Raw genomic sequence first — 26,174 nt, forward strand, 5'->3', positions numbered from 1 at the left:
CTTTATCCCAGGTGTAACAGAAGTTGTTACCACTGCATTCTCTCCTTCATTTTTACCTAGGACAATTCTACAGTGGTGCTGTTTATCACTAATCTTCAATTTACTTAGCCATAGAGAGTCATGAAGGGTGATTCTGCAAGTCAGCCAGTTGTTTACAGCAGGATCAGATCTTTTCATCTGCATTTTTTTGCTGCTTACTGTCTCCCATCTGTGGCATTTCTTCAGTCTCTCCTAGTGTCTTTGTTGATGGAACAGAAAGCCAGAAGCTTGTTGGTTTGATTTCCTTATTTTAAGTTGCATACTGTCACTGAAAAGGACGAAGAAATATAGGGTGCGTGTCAGAGAAGGATGGAGTGAGCAAGACTATTCCCTTCTGATAGCAGCAAACCATAAATTGGATTTGATATGTCTCTGAAACTCTGGCTAGGTCAATGCAATAGGCTTCATTTCTAGTACTGTTGTGTAAAAGAAGTGATGTTGGTTGTAGTCTGTGCTGTAATTTCTGTGGCTGTATTTGAACACGATTGGATATCACTCCCTGATCCATTTCTTTAAGTACTTTGACAAACTACTGTTTGTGCATGGATTTGTTGTGTTAAATAGTGTTTATGCTTGCAGTAGAGGTATTGTTAATCCGCTTAATCATATGCATGATGTTTCAGCTTTTAGATATGCTTAAATTCTACACTGGCTTTGAAATCAATGATCAAACTGGAAATGCTTTGACAGAGAATGAGATGACAACGATTCACTATGACAGAATTACTTCTTTACAGGTATAGTGTTTGCAGAATGGAAGGGATGTAGTTTTGCTGTTGTAACTGTTGTGTATAGAAATTAGAGTATTTCCCCAAAGCATACTTCTTATCATTCATTTTCATTATCAGGAATAGTTTGAACTTGGCCCTTTATGCCATTGGGAAGGTTTTGATTTATGGCTGTGACTGCAACAAAATAATGCACTCTGGTAAAACAACACCACTTTTGAGGTTAAGGTGAACTGCTCATATAAAATTTATCTAAAAGGGAACATTCAGTGGAGTTCAAACTTGATTCTGTAATGCAGTAGGTGGCACCATTTCATCAAGACCGGTATGTGCGTGATAGTAGTAGTTCTCTTTACGTAAGAGACAGATAATGAAGATTCTCATTATCTGTTGTATATAAAGGTGGTAGTACATGTCAGGATTTTTCACATCAGATTTAACAACAAAATCCAAGGAAGTATGGTGAAAATAAGCCTTTTCTGTGTTTTTCTTAGCTGACTAAAAGGCTACGTGTTTGTCCCTTATTTTGTTTTGTAGAACTAGTACTAACAGGAGATGTATCAGTAAGACAGTACATCAGAAACACAGGAATTCTAAATAGGTGGTGCTAAGATTGTGCCTGTTTTTTATTTCTATTCTGGGTACTAGAAAAAAAAGACTAGTTTGTTTAAGCGCTTAGATTGTGATTAAATTGTTTCATGAATGTGCTTATATTCCATTTCTTTGGGGTGGGTCTTTTTATAGAGAGCTGCATTTGCACACTTCCCGGAGTTATATGACTTTGCACTCTCGAATGTAGCTGCAGTAGATACTCGTGATGCTCTGGTAAAGTTGTTCGGACCACTCAGGTAAGTAATCAGATTTATGTTTAACATAAAATTGATATTCTTTGTTCTTGGTGTGTTTTAATTTAACAGAAATCTATCAGTTTTTCTTGATTTCTCATGTCAGCGAAATTAGTTAATTTGTATTCTTTTTTTTGTGTGTGCCTTTCTATCTATTGAAAATACTGAGAAATTGAGAGTTTGGGTCCATTAGTATGGAGTTGTAGAATGGTACAAACTAGTAGTGAATTACTGGAGTACCAGCATTAGTAAAATAAAAAAAATATTTTTTTAATGAGCATGAAAAGCAGTGAACTTCTGGAAAATAGCTAACTGCTTTTAAAAATTAGAGGTTGATTACTATAAGTTAATTACTACTAGAGTGATTTTCAATTCTATTACTTTAATGAAACTTCACAGTTGTACTTCTATAATAAAAAAGAAAAAAAAAGCTAACCATACTCTCTCTCACAGACTTCAATGTAATTATTAATTAAAAATGGTATTTATTTATTTTTTATTTTGTACTGTTGCAGCTCAAACATGCTCCACCAGGTGGCATCGTACCTCTGCTTGCTGCCTTCCCTTCCAGAAGGGAGTGATACCAGCTATGAGAAGGAATTTCTTCTAGAGCTGCTGGTAAAACCATCATTCGTGTAATTTAGTAACTACGTTGTCCTAAAGTAGTAGTTTAGGACCTTGGTAAACCACCTGGGAACCACAGCAGCATTATAATGATAAGATGGAGCTCAGAAAGAAACAAATTAAGTATTTGAAGTTCTTGAAATGTTGAAAATGTTTCCTAAGAAACTAGTATGTGTATATATGGCAAGTTAATAAGCAGAGCCTCAGCAACTGTTTTGAGTTCTCTGGGGAAATTGTTGTTTTAATCTTTTTTTTTTGTTGTTGTTATTGTTTTTCTTAAAGTTAGATAAACCTGTTCAGTATCTATTTGGTTTCTTGAACCTATTTCTTGTTCCAGTTATTACACAATATGGTCTCTTTTTAAAATATTCAATGTATAAAATTTACTGTAGTCATCTAATCTTTTTATATCTTTCATAAATTTTTTTTGTGATTACTTCTTCAAAAATTGTTAGCGTGGTTTTGTTAGATTTAGGTGGTAGTAATATGATGCTTATTGATACTATAGACAGATATTTGTCCAGTTTACTCTCTAGTAGTATTGGATGGGATTTTTTCACCCAAAGGGGTAATTAATATTAGCTATTACTGGATGACTAGTTACAATTAGTTTCTGAAATACAAGCAATGCAAAACAAAACAAATCAAACAAAAACAAAGAAGCGAACATTTCTCATCAGTTGAGAAACGAGATGATTCTTTGAATGACTGACAGCTGGAATATATGCTTACTCATCTTTCAGTATTATTATACAGACTTAGTTGTGTTTGATTGGAGGAAAAGAGGTTATTAAAACAGAGTGACCACCAGCATTCTTCTGGATTAATGCAAATGTTTTAAAGATAGCTTTATTTTCCTGTTTTGATTTACAGAAATTTCAAATGCATCCTTTAGGTTTCCCGTCATGAGCGACGAATATCTCAAATTCAGCAACTCAATCAGATGCCTCTGTATCCCACAGAGAAGATTATTTGGGATGAAAATATTGTTCCAACTGAATATTATTCTGGAGAAGGTATGATTAGCAGTTTAGTAAAGGCTGAAAGGAACAGTAAGTGCCCAAAAAGGCAACCTATGCTTATCCTGTCGTCAGAGTTCATGCAATCATATGGCATCTTTTAGCAAATAGAGTACTTAAAAATCTAAAAGTATGTGTTTACGTAAAGCTGCTTCTTTACTTATAGTCTGTAACAGATAAGCCATTCCCAGCAGTTGATATACCAATACAGGAGTCTCCTGGATATACATGCTGTGCCTGAATGTATCTGATCTTCTTATACGTATATTTTATATATCTATATGTATATATACACACACACACATATATGTATGTATTATATATCTATATTATATATGTCTGTGATATATATATATATATATAAATATATATATAAAATTTTTGAAAAAGTATATAAACATACACTAATGACTATATCATTTTGTTGCACCTGTTTCTGTGGTGTTCTGTAAATTATTAATAATCCTTTAAAGAGTTTTTATTAATGTAAAATGTAATGTGAAACGTAATTTTGGCAAGAAACAGAGATTGTTCACATTTGCTATCTGTACGTTGGTAGCACTTTTGAGAAGCACTTCTGTTACTGTGAGATGATTACAAATATTTTCTTGTTTTTCTTCTCTCAGTTTTAGTTTGTGTTTTCCGCTTTTAAGCTCAGTGTATTTTCCAGCATCATATTTCTTTTGTGTTCTTTAATACAGCTAAATTCTTCTGTCAAAAGGATGAAAATTATTTTAATTTTGTGCAGGTTCATCTAGAGAGAAATTGAAAATTTAGGGGAGGAAAGGATGAAAATATGTATTTGTTAGTACAGTATATCTACAAAAAGAGAAATTCTTGGAATCTCCTATAGTAAGAACTCCAGCAGTTATAGAATAATGTGTTTATGTATTTGTAGTTATGTAGAACTAAAATATTCATTTTCTTTTTTTTTTATTCATTAAATAACTTTTCTCTTCTGATCCTATCCTTCCTTAGGCTGTCTTGCACTTCCCAAACTGAATCTACAGTTTCTGACTCTGCACGATTACTTGCTAAGGAACTTCAATCTGTTTCGCTTAGAGTCAACTTATGAGATCAGACAGGACATTGAAGATAGCGTCAGTAGGATGAAACCATGGTAATATTTATTAAATGACCTGAACCAGTCAACTCAGCTTCAACTGTAAACAAAGTGCATTTGAGAATGAATAACTGATGTTGTCTATGTAGTAAATGCCCAGTAATGCATTTTAAATTATTATAAAATGCTGTGCTTTGTACTAACCTGTTCCCCATTCTGTCAGATGATGTCGCAAGAATAAGTTTGTATGTATACCTGTAGTCTTAACTTAAAGGACTTAATGCTAGAAGTTGGATATTAACAATGTGGTACATATTTTGATTCTGTTTAGATCTTAAGGGGATCATTTGGTGTGGTATCACTTATACCCAGTATTTGCTTTTTCTTATCCTACCTTTTTTCTCTCTCTGTCTTCAGTTTTATTAATAGCACTGGCATGTGATGTCTTGAAATATATTAAAAAAAAAATAAAAATCAGTTCATGTTATACAGTTTAAAAAAAAAAAATAAATACAGGGTTACATGAGTCCAATTCAGCAGCATGTAAAATGAAGACCCTTTTCTTTGAGTTGACTTTGGGGTGAATTGTTTCACACTTTAAAAGCCAAATCTGTTATTGGATAGCAACTAACAAAACTGATTTCTTGTATTTTGTTTGTTCGTGTTTTTTTTTTTTTTAGGCTGTCAGAATATGGAGGAGTGGTCTTTGGTGGATGGGCTAGGATGGCACAGCCCATCGTGTCTTTCACAGTGGTAGAGGTTGCAAAGCCCAATATTGGTGAAAACTGGCCCATGCGAGTACGAGCAGATGTCACAATTAATTTGAATGTTAGAGATAGCATCAAAGATGAATGGGAAGGTACTTGTCCTATTCTGTAAACTAAGGTGGTCAAATAACTGCTCATCAAAATGTCCTTTGCACTGATTTTATTAATAAGAAAGGTTTTGTGACTGAGGTAGACTTACCTATCTTAGTATGCTTCAAAAGTGTGGTTTTGATTCTAAGAAATTTAGCCTTTTGTTTTTTAGATTTTGAAAGTGGCAGGGAATGTGATATCTCTCTAATAAAAACACAGTAAGCACTTATTTACTGTACAGATTGCAGAGCACTGTCTTTGTTTGCCTAGCTTGTTTGTGAAGTCTCCTCTATGGAGATCTTCAAAAGCCACTTGGACATGGTCCTGGGCAACCTGCTCTGGGTGGCCTTGCTTGAGCAGGGTAGTTGGACCGGGTAACTTACAGAGGCCCCTTCCAACCTCAGCCATTCTGTGAAAAATGAAGGGTACAGATCTTGAATTAAATCAAGTGTGTATGTTAGCAGTATTCAGTATATTTGAATGTATTTAAGGAGTGCTGAGTATACTAAATAATGTTTTTTCAAAGTATCTGCAAGTGACACTTTTTTGCTTGAGGAGCTGAACTTTACTTGACTGTGTTGGCAAGTGGCATAGTAGCATGTACTTGTATTTGGATTATCAGTAAATGTCACTTCATTTTTTTTTATTATTATTTTTTTTTTTAATAGAAAAATGTTAGTGAAATGTGCTGAAGCTGCACCATGTGATTACAGGTCACATAGCACAAATGCTGAGGCTGGAGCATGTAATAAACAAACAGATATGGAATATTTCCTTACTAGTAACGTTAGGATTATTATTGTCACGTGGAGGATGGAAGCAGACTTCACTATCTTGAGGGCAGTAAATGGCAGGTTTTAAAAATTTCTAGAAGTTTTGATTGAAGTAATCAGTTTTAATGACACTGAAGTGATCTTCAGCCTTAACTTAATTGAGCATCCAACTTGTTACGCGTGCCTGCAGAGCATTTAAAGAATTTGTATTGAACCTTGGGAAAGTCCCCAAAACTTGCAGTGTTTTAAAATAGCCTTCAATGTAAACAGGTTTCTCTGATAGTAACCTACCATTTTTTTTACTTGATGTCTTTGTATTTTCTGTTGTAAGAATGATAGAAACTATAGTTACTGTTATGTAATTATCTTGAAAATAGTCTTCTCATATGCTTTGATAAGGTTTATATTAAATAGCTAGCACTCCTTTACTGTTGATCTCTTGCTCTGTTTGGTCCATGGTTGTCACTAAAATTGTAATGTAATTTCTTAGCCTGCTTTTGCTTCAGAATAATTTTATATATCTTTAAGCACTTTTAAGATTAGGTTGTATGGTTAAATGACTCAGATACATTTTTCTATTCCATTATTAATCTAGTTAATAAGATCAGCACCAAGAAATTTTGTCTGCATATTCCAAAGAGCTAGTGATTGCCTCTAGTGTAGTTTCATTTTTCCAATGTTTTCCAGTTATACATGAAAAAGAAAGATAAATATAGTAAAAATAAATATTTAATTGATGATAGTAAAAGTCTGCTATTCAGTAACATATTTTGTTCTAAATATTGTTAGAAATATTCCAGTAGCTAATATCTTTTCTGTGGCTCTTTTTTACCAGTGTAAGTAGATAGGTATAGCAGTTTTTAATGTTAGTGTAGCCTCTGGAAGTTCAAAAACAGTAATGCTTTAAGTTAAATAAATTTTTAAAACTATTGCTGAATCAGGAGTGAGGTGAAGAGCTGGTAAATGTTTGTCTGGCATAACAAGGTCTTGATAACTTTGTTCAAATTCCTTCATGTACCCTCTTCAAATACCTGAAAGGTGATTGCAGCGAGAGCAAGGCTGCTCTCTTCTCCTTGGTGACAGGACAATGGGAAATGGCCTCAAGTTGCGCCAGAGGAGATTTAGGTTTTGGATATCAGGAAAAACTTGTATAGAGAGGGTAACAACACTAGAATAGGCTCCCCGGGGTGGTGGTTGAGTTGCCATCCCTGAATGTGTTTAAAAACTGTGTGTGGTGCTCGGGGACACGATTTAGTGGTGAGTTGTTAGAGTTAGGGTAGTATAGTTAGGTTGACTTGATGATCTTGAAGCTCTTCTCCAACCTGAGCAATTATATCATTCTATTAAACTTAAGAGGGATAACAGTATTCACTGAACAATGAGAGAAATACCTGGCTCAGAAGGAGAAGATCTATTAAGATCTGGAAGGATTTTTTTCTAAACTCTGAAGTTTCTGCTAATTATATAGGGGAGTACTGTGTATGTTTATTAAATTTTGGAAGCCTCTCAGAAATGTGTGAATTGGGTAGGTACACTGAAGAAAGGACTGATGTTAAAAATGACAATGAATTGGAACATTGACCATTTAAATGTAGATCGTAATTTAAGAGAGATGAGTAGAGGATACTAATCTTAAGCAAGAAAATTCACTGTCAATACATGTTTTGAAAATGACTTATTAAGTAGTAGCTGTGTGTGAGGAAAAAAGTTTGAGTTCAATATGCTACTACTGAGGGAAAAACAGTCTACAAGGTCATACTGGGATTAATAAACTGGAATATAACATGGAAAACAAATAACATGATTAAGTGGCCTTCCACCCTACTAAATGACTGACTTTGTTTGGAATTTTGTGACTAGTTCAGGGCACTACACATAAATTTTTGGAAAATAATTGGGAAGTAGTCCAGAAGAAAGCAACAAGAATAGGAGATTAATTTGCCTTTCAAATACAATTAAATATAGCTAGATCGTGTAACTTAAGTATTATTGGAAGTGCAATAGTCTGTGTATTCAAAAGCTTGTTGTCATGAAAAAAAAAAAAATTGATTCTTCATACATGAGATTGTAGCAGATTTTAGTGTGTAAGAGTAGTGGAAAAGACAACCATTTCCAATGGTTTTGTATCTTCAGAGTTAAAGGCGTATTTTGAAATTGAGTATGTTATGATCTAAGTATGTTTTGTAAACTAAAAAGTCAGATATTGTGTATATTTTTAAAGAATGGGAGAGGCAAATGACAATCAATTAACTGAATGTTCCTTTTCGGAATCAGGTCTACGGAAACATGATGTTTGTTTTTTGGTTACGGTACGGCCCACGCAACCTTATGGCACGAAATTTGACCGAAGACGACCTTTTGTTGAACAGACTGGCTTGGTTTATGTTAGAGGCTGTGAAATCCAGGGCATGTTGGATGAGAAAGGACGTGTTATTGAAGAGGGTACGATACACCAAAACTTATTTGAAATATCGTTTTCTGGTTTTTTGGTGGTTGGTTTGTTTGGTTTTTTTTATTGGTTGGCTTTTGTTAAGAGCTTAATCATTCACTTCCTTCTCTTTTGAGTGGTACTTAATGAGTTATTATTAAATTGAAAAACAGACAAATTAAATTGATGAGCACTCCTTGAGAGGTTATTTGTTTACCTCTTATACAAGCTGATATAATGAAATGGCATTTAGCACGCTTTAGTTTTAGGATTAAAATATATTTTATTTTAAAACCTCCTAGAAATGTTATGAAAAACATGAAACAATACCATCCATGAAGTAATTTCATTATATGAATATTTCTAAAATCTGTTTCAAGAAAGACAATGGATCACTTATTTGAGTACTAATCTGCTTTTGTGCTATATTAAGTTCTAATTTTACTGTTTCATTATGGGCAGGACCTGAACCCAAACCTAGACTTAAAGGCGACTGCAGAACGTACAGAGTGTTTCTGGACCCAAACCAGTATCAACAAGACATGACCAATACAATTCAAAATGGAGCAGAAGATGTGTACGAGACTTTTAATATAATAATGAGAAGAAAACCAAAAGAAAACAATTTCAAGGTTAGGTACCGCTTATCAATACTTAAGCTGTGCAGGTGGACTGTTATCCTAAGGATTACTGAAATTTATTCATTTTAGTTGCATGTGGGTGGGCTCTTTGAACTTCAGCAAGTGATGATTTCCTTCTTACAGCTAAACGTTAGAATAACTGAAATGCAGAACCTAACTCAAATCGAGTAGTAATTAAAAAAATGAAGTATTAGTTTATAATAGTCTTTCACTAGGTGGCATACAGTATAGTTATATTTGGCCTTTAGAGGCAGGGGAATACGTGGAATATAAGCCCTGCTGATGTTCCTTTCCTGTAGACATGCAGAACTTCTGATGTATTTCTAATACAAACTGGAGGGTTTGAGAGTTCTGGAGAAGAATACAGAGCAGAAATATTTGTAGCTATTGACATGAACTGGTAACTTCCTGTAAAATCAGGACCACAGGCTCATGTCAGACACTTAATTTTCTTTAAATATGTTTTGACTGTGCTTTTATTGTTATTCTCCTTATCTGAGTGTTCTAGAGTGAAAACTTTATTGGTAATTATGGTACTCTTTGCTAGCTCTCTACTAAGAGGACAGTTTGGATTTATATAGTTTGACCACAGTGTTTGTATTTTATGTTTCATTTGTTGTTTTTGTGTGTGTGCGTGTGGTAGATGCAGTGTCTGGATATAGACTGTAACTAACCAAATACCTGTAAGTTGATGACTGATAGATACTAGTATCTTAGAATAACTTGTTTAGTCTTTAGTGTGTAATATTTACTTAGTTAAAAAGTCACTCTTCAATCTTCTTTTTTCTTGTTTTTTCCAATTTTCAGGCTGTTCTGGAGACTATTAGAAATTTGATGAATACAGATTGTGTGGTTCCTGACTGGCTACATGACATTATTCTTGGATATGGAGACCCAAGTAGTGCACACTATTCAAAAATGCCGAATCAGATTGCAACTCTAGATTTTAATGACACCTTCCTGTCCATTGATCACTTAAAAGCGAGCTTTCCAGGTTACAATATTAAAGTGACTGTTGACAATCCAGAGCTACAAGTACCTCCTTTCAGGTGATCTCAGAATTTCAAGTACTCATGCTATTCTTGCTGCAGTGCACTGTCAGATGGAGTTGAAGAGAGGTGCTCTTTCTTTTAGGAAGATAGATTCATATGTCAATATCAAGACTTATATACATATACACTGTTATATAACTATGTATATAAACAGTATATAAATATAGTACAGCATTGCTTGTAAATCACCCTGTTGAATTTATGGGGAAAGGAACAGTGTAAAATAGAATAAAGGCATGGAGTATTCATTTCTCCATTGGTATCTGGTCTCTTCAAGTTCAGCCTAATGATTTTTAAGTTAAATAGATTTTAGGTCACATTAAAACAAAGTAAGTACCACAGTTTCATCATGTATCACCATCCAAAGTTAGAGCTTTTGGAAATACTGTTCAGTAAAAACAAATAATCAGGTTTGATATGCCATTATGCTTGCTTTATTTTAGGTATTTTTTCTGAAAGAAGATGCCTACCTTTGTGACACTGAATGAGATTTACATATTTTTTTCAGTGGTGCCATTATCCAGCCTAGAACATTAGTGATTAATTTTTAGTTTCAGAAGTCATGTTCCTCATCATTGGCTTCTTTATACTTGTACAACTGAATTTCCCAGTGTTCCCAGCAGTTTTATCTTCTTTTTTCAAATATTGCATGTACAGTATATGTGGAGAATGCAATAACAGTGTCATTTATATGACAGTAGTTTGAAGGACTCGCTTATATAGACCACATGCAATTTCCTGTTGTGAACTATTATTAACTTTCACCTTTTTTTTTTTTTATTATATGAGGAGGTACTGCTGTGTATGTCTTATATAGAGACTAAAACATTACTGATGCCGTAAATGTCTCAGCTGTTGTATCATGATGATTGAATTGCCATTGGAATTCCTCCACCGTAATTTGTTTCTGAATTGAAGTGTAGATGCTTGATAACCTTTACCATAGGGAACTATAAAAAATAAAGATGAAGTGAGAGGATGAGATGTTGAAACAGTTTAGATCATTGACATGTTTTGTAAAGAAGGTGTCCATCATTTCTAGAACAGAATCAGTTTATTACAGCTGGCCAGTCAGTGGCAGTGGCATTTTATTGTATCTTGACTCCTGTCCCTTCGCCATCAGTGTTCTTCCACTTATCTTAAAGAACTGCTTTTGTCTTTTCATGCTATGTAAAGTATACTTTTGATGTACTTCTTGTCAAATATACTTCCTTAGTCTGCTGATACAATTTATTTTTTATTCCTTTCTCGTTTTCATCTATACTTTGTTTGAATCTGTATTATGATAGTTTATCTGAACAGTGACATAAAAGTCCTGTATGAGGTTGTAAGACTGTCTGGTGCATGTGTTGAAGCTTAGATTTGAATTGTATGTTTCAGGATAACATTCCCAATAATAGGAGGTAAAGGAAAGAAAAGAAAAGAGGATGGGAATGAGGAAAAACCTGAAGAAGCTAAAACACTGATTGTGGAGCCTCACATCATTCCAAACAGGGGACCATATCCATATAATCAACCAAAACGGTAATAGATGTATGTGAATTTGGTTATAAGTGCTAACAGTTCATTTTCTTAACTAAACACACACTTATTTACTTATTTTTTAATGTAATGGTGATTTCATTACCAAAAATCTTCAATATAGGAGTATTTTCCTTGGTAGTGTTACCAAATATTCTACTACAGTTTCTCTATTAAAAAGAAAAATCCATTGAAAAGTATCATGAGAAATATTTGCTTTGAGTATTATAAAGACTTTGAATGTTAGTATTAAAAATGTAACAATTCACGTAACTGCCCTTGTTTTCTCCACTTTTCTAATAACTTTTATAACAGTTGAGAGCATAGGAAAGAGCAGTACTGACTGAATATTTTTCTTCTAGAGGTGTACAAAATACCAAAATAATTAATTTTGTCATAACACTAAAATCTGAAGAGTTTCCTGCCTGAATGAAGTCTGAAAGTTTCCATTTGTTTTCAGTAATTTATGTTAAAAGCATTTGGGAAATACAGTAGTTCTGCTGCTGTACAGTATTTTATAAGTTTGCTGGGTTTGCTGAACAATGCAATATAGCGCTGATCACATTTGGACTGTTTTAATAATTGCAATAACAGGTTGCTAATCCTGCCAAGACTTTTGTAATGTTCTTTATCAAGGAATTTCATTGCAAAATGATAGTATCAGCAATAACTTGCTGTGATCAAATAAAAATAGATCTATGTATTTACTTACAGAACTCTTGGTATTGCTTAAGCATTTAAACTTGGGTTTACTTCAGTTAAGTGCCTTAGGTATGCACTTAAAGCATGCAGAGTGGAAATGGCCTTAGTAGAACTCTTCTTGCTTGTGGTAGAGGAGTCCTGGAAGTTAATTTTTGACTGGCCTTTGTTAAGTTGCCTTACTGAAGGGAAGAAGAAAAAGTAGTTTGGTTTTCTCTATATCCAGGTAATCTAGTAATGTCATTTAACTTGTTATCTCAACATGTCCCTGTATTAATCAAGAATTAAAAAAGGAGAATTATAGCTAAATGATTTTACAGCACTCTCAGCAAATAACTTTACTTTGCTGTAGGTGGATGATTTTTGTAGTTATTTGGCCAGTATAATTTACTGTTTTGTTTAGAGTCATGCAATTCTGGAGAAATGCGTAGCCAATTAAATTGGAGCATATTTGGTTTTTTTGGGGTTTTTTGTTTTTTTTTTAATACTGAAGCTGTTGGCAAAATCTGTCATTTTTCTGATCTTTTATCTTGCTTTGTTGCAGCAATACTATCCAATTTACCCACACTCAGATTGAAGCTATACGTGCAGGAATGCAACCTGGACTAACTATGGTAAGAATATTTTAAACTGCTCTTGTCTGTTTGATTCTGGCTTCTAGGTACATTCAGTGAAACACCTGTAATGTAATTTTGAGTAAATGAAAAGAATGAAGTCTGTTTTCTATTCTTTACCTTACCTTGTTATTCTTTATTTGTTTTTTAATTGTTTCCTATATATGTAGCCTGTCTTGAGGCCGATTTGTGTTGTGTCAATGTTTTTCTTTTAGGAGGCATTTTGAGATTGCTCTGCTCTTCCTGGCAGGTTAAGTTTCTGTCCTGTGGAGTACTGTGTTAAATTAAGCACATTTTTCATTTTTCACTTCTTTATTTTTTGTTTTGTTTTTAGGTAGTGGGTCCACCTGGTACAGGGAAAACTGATGTTGCAGTCCAGATAATATCCAATCTTTATCATAATTTCCCAGAACAGAGAACTCTTATAGTTACACACTCTAATCAGGTGAGGTAATAGTAATGTATGAATCCTGTGGTTAAAATTGAGAATGGCAGCAGATACTGAAATCGGTAGGCTTGAGGCTTCGGTTGTTTCTTAGAGTAATCATATGATAACTTGAGCAGTCTTGCCAATGCTAAAATGTGAGATGAAATTTTTGAATTTCAGGTAACTCTAAGATACTTAGCAGAGATTTTCGTGGTATTTAACTGTTGAGGAGATTTGAAATTAGGAAGTGTTTTTGGAGGGGTAAAAAGCATATGCACTGTTTTAAGGTCACAAACATATGCATGCCAGAATTGACTTTAGTTAAGGAGTTCACTCGGGTACCTTTTACTCTGTCCTTCATTTTGAATAGGAAAGGCATGAAATTTAGCATGGTATATTCACTTGAGTGTTTGCTTCCCATTCATAAGAGATGGAATCTGGCTACATACATAAATTTATTATTAATATTATAGCCTTAAAGATTATTACTCTGAAGCTGTCTGTGGTTTAGACGGATTTGTTTTAAAACTAGAGTCATCCATGTCTTTTCCCCTGTTCTTGTCAATCTTTAGGCCTTGAACCAGCTGTTTGAAAAAATCATGGCTCTAGACATTGATGAGCGCCACCTCCTGCGTCTGGGTCATGGAGAAGAGGAATTAGAGACAGAGAAAGATTTCAGCAGGTAAGAAAGAGGGTGCTAATAATACATACATAATATAGCTTATGTAAGTATTATAGCCAAGATATGTGTTGTCCATTCTTCGTCCTTGTAACTGAGCAAGGAGCTACACTTGGCAAGTTTTTCAATATAGTCAAATTCCAATAATGCAGTTTTACTTTCAGAATAGGGTCAAGTAGTTTCTATTCTTATTCAGTAGAAAAACTGTTCTCTTGAGAATCCAAAGGTAAATCTGGCAGTTACTTGTTCACAAAACCAGATGCTTGAATAAGAGTAGTTCATGATGTTCTAGGTGCATACGTATTTTATAATGTTGGTCTGTTTTATGGGAAAAGTGTAATAAAGTTAAGTTTTGGCAGTTAGAAATTTTTGTGCAAATATACCACCTCTACTTGTTGCTGAATATTGTATGTACGTAAAGTAGAAATAAAACGTTGTGCTTCCAGTTTTTCAGAATATTAAATAATACTAAAATTACTTATTTTGTTGGTAATATATTTTGAAGAATGCATTTGTAAGGCAAACTATCAAGTGTGCATCAGTACAAATAATTAAGAACCTATTCTTGTAAGTGCTTGTATGCCTTTACATGGTAGTCCAGCCGATGTCAGTAGGGTTACAAGCATTCATAAATGCAAGCAGGAGATGTAAGGGTCATGCAAAACCTAATTCATGCCCATAAGAAAAAGAGTGTTCAGAGGAAGTCACCATATCATAGGTAATAAAAGGTTTTCAATGAGCAGTGTTGAATAGAGCAGTATCTTCCTGCTATATGGATACCTGTCTGTTATGATAGGCTGAGCATTATTGCAAGGCATGTTGTATATTGCCAAAAGAAGTCAGATTTATACAGAAGCTTGGATTATCAGTTTCATTTAACTTATGATGATCTGCAGACTAGTAAAACTTGCATATGCATATGTAACATACAGCATACCACAGCACCAGCATCCTCTGATACTGTTGTGGTCTATCAAAATAGGAAGCATTACTTTTGGAGCAGCCCTTAAAGTTGTGTTTTTGGGGAAAGTGTTTGTGATCTCCCATTTTGATACTTACATAAAGCAGCTGTAACTAAATAAATCTGTATGCAAAACAAGTAAACCTTGATTTCTTCTATAGGTATGGAAGAGTGAATTATGTTCTGGCTCGAAGACTTGAACTCCTGCGAGAAGTTGGGCGATTGCAAGAGAGTCTTGGTGTCCCAGGAGATGTTTCTTACACTTGTGAAACAGCTGGCCACTTTTTCTTATACCAAGTAAGGACTGAAATACCTTACAGAGACAGTATGACCTCATTGTGTTATGAAACACACTGTGTAAATTAGAGAATTTTTCAGAATCAAGTCTCAAAAATACCTATTTTCTTTAGTGGTTCAAAATACAAGATGTCTGAAGCCCTCTTTATTTACATTGCTATTGTTTTAACTCCTGCCTGCTGGCTCATTAATTAAAAGGCTAAGATTCTTGCTCTTCATTATTACTGGCAAGATTTCTAATCTGGAGTTTTCCATTTAAGTACGAAAATTTGTGGGGTGCTTTATATTTTGAGCTAACATTACAGCTGCTACATAATGCTCCAAAAGAAAGCTTTTGTATTTGGAATCAGATGCATGGTCTACAAAGCAGTGATTTTCTGTATGCTGTATATACCTCATTTCTGTTCGGTGTAGACACTGTGTCTTCTTAAGCAAGTAATGAATCTTAGGCAGACTTGTACAGTGGTACTTAAGAACACATCTCCACACCGTATGTATTTTGAGAGAAATACCTTGGGTTAGCAGTAGCGCGATTCCAGGCATTAAATGAATCATTAGGAGTTGGGGACTGCTAAGATAGGAGCACAGATCAAGTTCATCTTCTCTTTTAATTTCTTGATGAAGGAATCTAATTTAAATTTAAATGAAAGTACGTTAAGTAGAGATGTCTAGGAAAATATCAGGATGGGATATAATGGAAGTGAAACAGCCTCATGGATGCCAAGGTCAGTGAATAAGGATGGGAAGGAGGAGGGGCTCCAGGTGTCAAAGCAGAAGTTCCTCTTTAGCCTTGGAGTAGAGGACCATGGTGAAGCAGTTTGTTCCTTTACAGCCTGTGGAGGATCACATGCTGCAGTAAGTGGATATGTCCTCAGGGAAGCTGGAGCCCATGGAGAATCTATGCTGGAGCAGGCTTCTGGCAAGAAGTCTTTTTCTGAAGGACTGTACTCTGTGGGAAGGATGTATGCTGGAGCAGTTCTTCATGAGGAATATAGGGGAGGTAGAAGAGCTGGGAATGGATGTAAAGCCTCAAACATCCTGATTTGTGCTAAGATTAAATGCTAGTTTAGATATGTAGGTTTTGTGGTTAGAAGTTTTTTTTTATTTAATAAAATTATTTAATAGAATAACCATTTTAACTGTGTATATGAGATGACACATATCCAGTGACTGCATTATGTAAAAACACATATGTATGACACTTTTGTTTGCCATAGGTAATGTCTCGTTGGGAAGAATATGTCAGCAAAGTGAAAGTTAAAGGTGGAAAATCACCAGATGTTTCAGATGTATCCAGTTTATTTCCCTTTCATCAGTATTTTGCAAATGCTCCTCAACCAATTTTCAGAGGCAGATCCTATGAAGAGGATATGGAGATTGCTGAAGGGTGTTTCAGACATCTAAAGAAAATCTTCACTCAGCTTGAGGTAAGACTTGTATCTGTTAAAGGTAAATAATTCTGGTAGATCCTAAAGAAACTTCACAAAGTTCCAAAATTCTTACTTGTCCTAAATTCTAGAAGTACCTGTAGGCAACTTCTTTAGTTGGCAAGGCATCCTGCTGAGCATTTCTCCCTTCAAATAATTTAGACATATTTTGCAACAGGGACAAGAGTCTAGTCCATTTTATTTTTGAGCTTAGGAAGCATCCATTTTATGTGTGTTTTATAAGTTTATATATACATTTTCTCTCAATTCAGTTCTTTTTTCTACCACAGGAATTCAGAGCATTTGAACTTCTCCGGAGTGGCCTGGATAGATCCAAATACCTGTTGGTGAAAGAAGCAAAAATCATTGCTATGACTTGTACCCATGCCGCTCTGAAACGACATGACCTGGTTGAATTAGGCTTCAAAGTAATTATATTTGTAACAGTAACACTAATAATGTCTTTTTTACGTAAATTTTTTGTTTGTCATGTTTTACTCCTCCTCTCCCCCCCCTCATTGTTTTTCTGCTATAATGCACGGGATCACAGAAGTGCAGCTTTTCTGTTCAATGTAAGAATATCAAGTTTGCCCCACTGCAGAAGGCTTTTCCTTTGAGGATGAGTTATGGCATATGGAAAGAATATAATATAGTTCAGTTGCAGATTGTTTCTAGATCTAAAGACTGATTTGTATGGGTAGGTTTGCCATTGATGTAATGGGATTTCACCCTCTGGGACTGATTTCAGTCTCCTGGTATTCTGCCTGTAAAGGAAAATCCTGCTCTGTAACTTCTGTTGTTATAAAAAACAAAACAAAACAAAAAAAAAGCCAAACCAACAGAACTTTTAATTCCCCAAATAAGCAACCGATGCTTCCTTTTGGTAGGCTGAATAACAATCTTAACTTGTATTATCTGACTGATGGACATCTCTGTACTTTTTCTTTCTCAGTATGACAACATTTTAATGGAAGAGTCTGCACAGATTCTGGAGATAGAAACCTTTATACCTCTCCTGTTACAGGTTAGACTTTTATAATAGAACATGCTAAAAAAAAAAATAAAAAAAAATTGAAAGCCTATATTCCTGGATAATATAGAATACTAAAAAGGAAACTATCTTGTGTGGAAGGTAACATAGAACTAGTATTTCATTTTGCAGATGAAGAATAATGTGAAAATTCTTAGCATTAGTTATTTATCCTACACCACTCCATGGTGCCTGAGCATGAAACTACTGATAAGAATAAATTACTATACAGAATACTTGAACTTCTATAAATCAGTATCTTTTTTATTTTGAGAAAAAGAAATTAAATGTTTCTATTAGCAATTGAAAATAATTTTCATCCTCTTGCTTTGTAACTAAGGTAATTTCTCCCTTGATGAGTTGGACAGAGTTCAGTTTTCCTTTCTTGCACCCTGATTATAGAGGGCTTCATTACTCTTCAAGTGCCAAGAAAAGGAAGATGGAGAAACATACAAACTTAAAAACACTTGAAAAGCAAGAAATAGAGAGACTGGAAAGAATGTAGTAGTTTTCTTTAAACGATTTCAACTCAGTGTAGTTTAAGAACAAATGCTGAAATGGCCTTTGCTCTATTAGACAACCAGCTGGACTATTCATGTGTTTTAAATGAGTGCCTTGATTATATTATAGTACTTAAAGTCGTTTTAATTGATTTTAGAATCCTCAGGATGGATTCAGTCGTTTGAAGCGGTGGATTATGATTGGTGACCATCACCAGTTGCCACCAGTCATTAAGAACATGGCTTTTCAAAAATACTCCAACATGGAGCAGTCCCTCTTCACACGCTTTGTTCGAGTAGGAGTGCCAACTGTTGATTTGGATGCACAAGGAAGAGCAAGAGCAAGGTGAGTGAAATAAAACTGCATGTCTGTCTACTTCAGGTTAAGAACTGGGAAAGCGTGCTTACAGTAGTGGAAACTCTGGGTTGTTAAGACAGGAGTCTGCAAAATGATGATTTAGTTGTTTTGTTCCATTGGTTGCAGCTTAGATTAGGAGGGAAGTTAGCCCAAAGGAAGTTGGTGGTAGCTGCAGCATTTGAAGAAAACTGCCATAATCCTTTCTGAAAGCTTTACTAGTAGAATGTTCATGTCTTCGTTCTCAATTAGAAAAATGGAATATACTGCGGTTCTTTTGATTTGTCAGTTTTTTGAGTTTTCCGTGATCTGGACAAAGATCAAAAATTAAAATAGAAATAATAATAATAAAATGTTGAGTTCAAAAGCCCATGTTAACTACTTGTGGTTTTTTTCGGACAGTTTATGTAACCTCTACAACTGGCGTTATAAAAATCTGGGTAATCTGCCTCACGTGCAGCTTATGCCAGAGTTCAGAACAGCAAATGCTGGGTTTTTATATGACTTCCAACTTATAAATGTAGAAGACTTTAATGGTGTGGGAGAGTCTGAACCCAATCCTTATTTCTACCAGGTAAGAGAAATACTGAATGCATGCTTTAATTAATCTAGATATGGTTTATTTAATCTGCAGTGAATCAAAATACTGTAAGCCAATAGTTATGTTCTCAGATTTTTGGGTTGTATAGATACATGGTTTTTTCCTCCTTGTAATCAGTTTGAATGTTGAAAAGGATGGAAATTTGTTATGCCTTTTTGTTCAAAGTGAATGACTCTGCTTGCTGTCTACATTTGCTCAAAGTCATTGGGGTAAGGAGATCTCGTATGTAATTCATTATGAAACATTTTTGCCTGTGGCAAATTAAAGATGTTTAATTCTGCTGTACTGTCAAAACTGTGAAATAAGTGGTGGAATCCCACTGTGTAAATATCGAAGTTTGCACTGTGACGCATACTTGAGTTTGAAGAGTCAGTGTTTTGATTTAATCTGTATATAGGAATGTACAAAACTGCATTCATAAAATAATGAAACCTTCCAACAGCCAGAAGAATGATCTGGGACTGACAATTATTATAAGTGGGATGTGGGAGGAGGGGGAAAAAAGAGTTGAGAGGAGTTTAGTTATTCTAGTTCAATAAGCTCTTTTTAAAATTTCTTTGTTTTTGTTTATAAATCCTTCTAATTTTAAATACTATTATCTCTATACTATCAACCTTCAATACTTAACAGATTATAGTTCCGCAGTTTTACATAAGAGAAAGTTTTTTGTGTGGTTGTATTGACACTTGTTGAGTTATATAATGCTATATTAGGATGACATTCCTTTGGGCAGACAGCTGTAGGTATAAAAATACATTTAGGTGTGAATATTTAAGATGCTGAAAATCGTTTAAATGTTTCAAACAAGTAAATAGTAATGTCATTTATGGCTAATAAATATTTGGATTTTAACAAGTTAAGCAATGCTTCTTGTAGATACTAGAAAGCATCAATCAATGCCTAACAAACTTACAAACAAATAACTTTCTCTGTCCTTTTGAACTTCAGAATCTCGGTGAAGCAGAATATGTTGTGGCAGTTTTTATGTATATGTGCCTGCTTGGTTATCCTGCAGACAGGATAAGTATCCTGACAACATACAATGGACAAAAACATCTGATCCGAGATGTCATTAACCAACGCTGTGGAAATAATCCATTGATTGGACGGCCAAATAAGGTGACTTAAAAATATACTGGGCATTGAAGCGGTTCTGTTTTTTCATGATTATCTTATTATGGAACTGATTAAATACATTTTCTGCTTTTTATGCAAGTATTCATTGACTAATAGCATGTATTTATCAACATATATTGTGTGGAATTTCACTGAGTGGTGTCATCTTTTTTTGCCTGTTTGAAACTAGTTTTACAAATAACCTGCGAAATCAGTCAAGTCTGGTGTCTCCTGGTTAAAATATGATGTTATAAAATTTGATCATTTTCCATAAACTTTTGGTATTATCTTGCCTGAGTTTTCTCTGAATTAACTAAAAATAGGAAAGAAACGGTTTATGGAGTTCCAGCATCTTCTAGAAACAGTAGGTTGATGGTTTTAGTTAGAGGTGAACTAAAGCAAAATTAGATGTTTTCATCTCTCTTCTCATTTACTGCAATCTGAATCAGAAGTTGGTGGTAAAATTTTGATGTTACACTGTAGTTAAAATGGTTTAACCTATAGTGTTTGGTTTTTTGTTCTCTAGGTAACAACTGTGGACAGATTTCAAGGTCAACAAAATGATTATATTCTCCTTTCACTAGTGCGTACCAAAGCTGTAGGCCACCTTAGGTATGTAGAAAAGTACTTTCACACAGTAACTAAAGTATACGTTTTTCATATCAGAAAAATGTTTATCATGTGTTGCACAAAGTTTCAACCATTTCAATACATAGCAGAACTGAAGTTTAATGCTGTGTACTGAAGGAAGTTTAGACCTGTTTTATTTTTACAGCTCTCTGCTTCCCTCTTCATAACCACTTTACCCTTTAGTATTGACTATTACACTGTAAAAAGTTTATATTATTGCAGGTAGTCTGAACTTGAATTTTAACTTAGTAGAATAATAGGAATGTAATTAATGCTTGTTGAATAAATGCAGGATTAAACTTTCTATAATCGAGCTTTTTTTAATGTGATCTTTCTTTGTTTCATATCAGAAGCGTTTGAACACTTTGCGAGTTGTGTTATTCATAGTCTAAAATGTTTGCACTTCAGTTTTGGAGTGAGGTGGAAGAAGACTTGTCCATTCAGCAGTAGTGAGATGAGTTTCAGAACCTATGTTTTCTTATTCAGGGATATAGGAAGACTTTTGTGATTTGTTTCCAATGTAAAACGTAACAGTTTTTCTGGGCTTTAGAACTAAACAGTAATTTTAATATCATTAACAATATAGTAAGTCTTATATGAAGGTTTTAGGATTTTAGTAGTTACTGAAACAGTATGTAGGGAGAAAAATGTGAGACAAGAGTGTTGTAGTAGATTACTCTGTATTTTCTTAAAAGAAGCACACTGAAGTCTTAATTCATGTTTTATTGAAACAGTGGAATCAGTAAAAAAGTATGTGATTAATTTGGCTGTTTTGTTTTGTCTTCCTTTTTGTTTTTTCTTTTATTTTTTTGAAGAGATGTTCGACGATTAGTTGTTGCCATGTCAAGAGCCAGGCTTGGGCTTTATATCTTTGCAAGAGTATCACTCTTTCAGAACTGTTTTGAGCTAACTCCAGCTTTCAGCCAGCTCACAGCTAGACCACTTCACCTCCATATAATTCCCACAGAATGTTTTCCGGCAGCAAGACAGGTAGGAACAACTGCTATGTATCTCAGTGGTGTGCTTGTTGCCTGCCTGTTTTGAGTGGGTTATAAGACTTGAAACTGTAGCGTCTTCACTTTTAAACCACTTCTTGGATAATTACATCCCTAGATTTGACTTAGATCATAATACTCTAGCTGCTTTTAACTGATGTTTTTTTTTAACAAAACTAATTTACCATTGTAACCAGTTGCTGTTTATCTTGCTCCGTAGCTGCTGCTCTGAACAGCTTTTCTTGTATTCCCACAGTCAGTCAGTTTTGTCTGCTTTTTTATAAGTTCTGCTTTGGCAGTTTACATTCACACTAATCTGAGCTGAAACTATGATCTAGAATATACTTTACAGATCAAGTAATTGAAACTCAGCCTGTCCTTTTGAAATTGAATTTCTTTCTTGGACTTCAGGATCACAATAAATACAGTTGCCAAAAATTGCAAGACCTGTATTTACCTACCTTTCGGAAGAATTTTGCTACTTCCTCCTTAGAAAACTTTTTTTTTTTTAAACTTCTTCAGTATATGTTTCCTTATACAATTAAATATTTTTTTTGAATAGTGGTTGTGTTTCTTTGCTTACTGAATTTCTACTTTTTTTTTGCTTCTTTAGAATGGGGAACCACCCACTCACCAAATACATATTATCAAGAATATGCCTCAAATGGCTAACTTTGTTTACAACATGTATATGCACATGATACAGAGTACACGCCACTACCAGCAGGTAAGGACCTTCTAACTATTGGCAGGTATGCCTACAAAATAATACTTGTTTGGTAAGTGACCAGAAATGCTATTGTCATTTGAGACTGTTACATTTAAAATTCAAGAAGGTTTTAAGTCTGAGAGTGAGAACACTGAAATCTCTAAAATCTTGGAGTAGCAAGTACCTGATGCAATTTAAGACCCTCTACGTAGATCTTAAAAAAGTGCTGAGTGCTAGACATGTTTCTGACTGTGTCCAAGAGTTCTTAGTTACTGCCAAGGAACTAGTTTGTCCAATTTTTAATTGAGGTAAACTTGTGCGTTATATTTCATTAAGTGCTGCGTAGTGGAATAGTTTTGTAATAGATACATTCTGGCCATGGTTGCAGCCTCCTGAGAGACTAGGTCATGCCTTCAAATCATTTTAATCGAATTAGCTCCCTGAATTATCCAGTCTGCTTAGCAGCTGTAGCACTTTAAGTCTGGAGGAATTTTTTTTTTCAGCGCTGGTTCAGTACCACACTTAATAGTACCGTGTAAGAAGTAGTGGTAGGTGACTTTCTCACTTTTTATAGTTAATTTTGTCAATGCTTAATCCCTGGAGCAGAATTCAAAACCCATTAGGAATCTTTAGTCCTTGTTGTGTATGTAAGCAGAGCTTTAAAACAGTTTAAATAGTATACAGAGATCTGCTTTTAGTCAGGTATACTTGGATCTGTAGATGCCTAGAGACTGTTGACAGTCAGCATAACCGGAGAGGTCTTTAATGCTATCTCTGAACTGGAACACCTTCCATTTAATGTCAGGGTATATCATGTTACCTATAATATAATCATACTTGGTGCTCCCTTGTTGGTTTTTGCTCTTCTGAAGTATTTCTGAAGGTGGAAAATACTGATGTAAAAGAAATGCTATCCGACTCTGCAAAGAGCGTCAGCATGTCTGAGAGATCTAGTTTCTCTTCTCTATCTCAAGGAGGTTTGTTTGACTCCTTAACTGAATGTGCACCTGAACATTCTGCTAATACCAGCTATTCTTTTTAGCATCCTAGTCTTATGTTGCTAGCTAAAATTAGTTAAAAAAAAATTTAAAAACCCTGGTTCCCTGCTGTGGTGATGAATCACAGTACTGCAGCAGAAGCCAGAAAGTGAAGTTAAAAAAGAAAAATGCAGACAAAGTTTTCCTTATCCTTTCTGATATTTTTACATCATTACATTTTTTTGTTCCATTGGTCATAACAGTAGAGTCACAAAGCACAGCATGAATCTAGCTGTATGCATTACAGAAAGTCTGAGTTTGTCTCATACTTTCAGGAAATGTGTGTGTGTGTGTATATATATGTGTGTGTGTGTATGTGTGTGTATATATATAATATGTATATTATATATGTATATATATATAATATATAAAATATACATATGTATATTTTATACACACACACACACACACACATATATATATATTTTGTTGTTGTTTCAAAGTCAGAGCTCTTCTAATTCTTTTTTCCATGAATAAATGGATTATGGAGATCAGCGTGATAACTTCAAAGACTGTAAAAAAAAAAAAAAAAAAAAAGGCTTATCGCTGCTGGTAGTCACATTATTGCGTAGATTGGTCCAATGCTTGTCAGAAACTTGTAATATTAATGTCATCTAATTGAAGATAAGACTTTACTGTAATTAAACACTTAATTTGTCAAGTGAAACCAAGTTGCCTTTAAGCAAGATGTAACTAAACAACCATCCTTGGGAGATTTATCAAGCTTCTGTTTCATTAAAATATTTCACAGTATTTTGAGGAAGTATCCATCATGTCATTAGATAATGTCAGGCTGCAGAAATATAAGCATTTTTGCACAGCCTGAGGTTGAACAGCTTCGTCATAATCTTCTGCTTACTGTATCCTTAGTGTTTTTTGGTTTTTCTTTTGGATCTAAAGTAGTTGCTGATACTTGTAATGTTCTCTTCTTGGTTGTGCAGAAAGCATTTTGAATGCACTAAAATACTTTTACAGAAGTATTGTGTGAAAAGTATCTAAACATTACCTACTCTGTTACTGAAGTTTACATTTTTCTATACTTAGAGCTGTGGGTGAAACTTGTATACATACAAGTACATAGATAATGTACATATAACACTTCATAAGATGTTTCAAGGGGAAATAACTGAAATAAGTTATTAAAGACACTCGTGAAAGAGGAAGTCCAACTTATCTAGGAGTTTGTAATGATAATAGATGAGGTTGTGTTAGAAAAGGGCTTGTTGCTCCAGCAGCACTGTAGTCCCATTTCTTGGGTGGCTACTGGGATAATGAAAAGTATTTTATATCCTTGATTTGGAAGTATTGAGTTTTAACACTTGCTTTTCATGCAGAAAGAATAAGTCCCATGTGTGAGCCAAGATGGTTCATTTTATTTGTATAGGAGTAAAATGCTTATAAATGATTAAGTCTTCTAAATTTTAAGTTGTTAAACGTAATCTAAGGTGAACAAACAGCTTGAGCTAAAATAGGAATAGATGCCAGAATAATATATTTGTTGTAAAAACTGAAAACTATTTTTTTTTATCATGCAGCGTTTATTGCCCCCACCTGCAATGATTGAAGAGCCTGAAACTACTCAAGAGTCTGAAGCAGAAGTTGAAGTGCAAGGTACTCAGGAAGATGCCGAAGAAAATAAGGTAGAAGAAGAAATAGTAAAGGTGGAAGAATTGAAAGTGTCAGAAGTGGATGAACATCGAACGATGCCAGAACACCCTGGAAGAGACAGTGACAGTGAAGACAGTGAACCTGAGGATGAGAATGAAAAGTGATCCAAGTGCAAATGGGAAAATGCAGTTAGAAATATGATCGCTATTTTTACATTGACTTTTTTAAGGTGATTCCATGTGTGATGTGACCTTGTCTTCCTTATTTTTACTGAATGCTTTCTGGGCAAAAAGATTATTTGCAGTCATTCTACTGAGTTCTTGTCAGTGTCAGTAATGTAATTTGGTAATTCACCTTGTGATTTAAGTAAGTTTTTTAGTAAAGATGCTTTTACACAATTTTGGAATTTTTTTTCTTGAAGTCGTTGGCCTTTAATTCAGTTACTGAGTTAACTGTTAAACTTCACTGATTACCTATATTTAGTATTGATCAGACACTATGGTTTCCTTAATATTTTGCAGCGGAGAATTTCTTATACAGAACAGTGTTTATATACACTGAGATATTTTAGGCTTTGACTTGAGTTTAGTAAGCTATTTAATTGCAGGTCTGATAAATGGGGGATTACCATGGGACTTTGAAATTTTGAAGGAGTTTAATTGAATTGGGAATTTAGCAAGCTCTCAGAATGTCAAGGTCCGGGTACTTGGAGCAACTGTTCAATTGTTGACTGCTGCTGCTGTTATTACTTGAGTGTTCCTTATGCAATAAGGGTACAACTTTTAAGCAGCATTTTTTTTTTTTTTAATGTTAGTATCTTGAAATAAGATCTGTTTCATTTTTAAGAGGATGACAGGATAAAGCCCTATCAGGAAAACAAATTAAAGGAGTTCTTTGAA

General features: G+C 34.4%; 1 protein-coding gene across 1 annotated transcript in view; it reads left to right on the top strand.

Moving 5' to 3' along the window:
* The window catches only part of AQR (aquarius intron-binding spliceosomal factor), a 36,322-nt gene extending 10,649 nt beyond the window's left edge, over positions 1–25,673 (top strand). Inside the window, exons 12-35 of the mRNA XM_015864902.3 lie at positions 663–776; positions 1,512–1,615; positions 2,128–2,230; positions 3,132–3,252; positions 4,234–4,375; positions 4,999–5,177; positions 8,223–8,390; positions 8,839–9,008; positions 9,825–10,066; positions 11,450–11,593; positions 12,834–12,903; positions 13,238–13,348; positions 13,903–14,012; positions 15,132–15,267; positions 16,485–16,694; positions 16,985–17,122; positions 17,647–17,718; positions 18,383–18,570; positions 18,982–19,153; positions 20,129–20,299; positions 20,823–20,908; positions 21,742–21,916; positions 22,535–22,648; positions 25,203–25,673. Of these exons, the coding sequence (XP_015720388.1) occupies positions 663–776; positions 1,512–1,615; positions 2,128–2,230; positions 3,132–3,252; positions 4,234–4,375; positions 4,999–5,177; positions 8,223–8,390; positions 8,839–9,008; positions 9,825–10,066; positions 11,450–11,593; positions 12,834–12,903; positions 13,238–13,348; positions 13,903–14,012; positions 15,132–15,267; positions 16,485–16,694; positions 16,985–17,122; positions 17,647–17,718; positions 18,383–18,570; positions 18,982–19,153; positions 20,129–20,299; positions 20,823–20,908; positions 21,742–21,916; positions 22,535–22,648; positions 25,203–25,439 (3,477 nt within the window). The 3' untranslated portion in view covers positions 25,440–25,673. The remainder of the gene's footprint in view (positions 1–662; positions 777–1,511; positions 1,616–2,127; positions 2,231–3,131; positions 3,253–4,233; positions 4,376–4,998; positions 5,178–8,222; positions 8,391–8,838; positions 9,009–9,824; positions 10,067–11,449; positions 11,594–12,833; positions 12,904–13,237; positions 13,349–13,902; positions 14,013–15,131; positions 15,268–16,484; positions 16,695–16,984; positions 17,123–17,646; positions 17,719–18,382; positions 18,571–18,981; positions 19,154–20,128; positions 20,300–20,822; positions 20,909–21,741; positions 21,917–22,534; positions 22,649–25,202) is intronic.
* Positions 25,674–26,174: the final 501 nt, after the last annotated feature.

The sequence above is a fragment of the Coturnix japonica genome, chromosome 5 (genome assembly GCF_054131305.1).
Source record: "Coturnix japonica strain WE chromosome 5, WE-NBRP24, whole genome shotgun sequence".
NCBI classification, from domain to species: domain Eukaryota; kingdom Metazoa; phylum Chordata; class Aves; order Galliformes; family Phasianidae; genus Coturnix; species Coturnix japonica.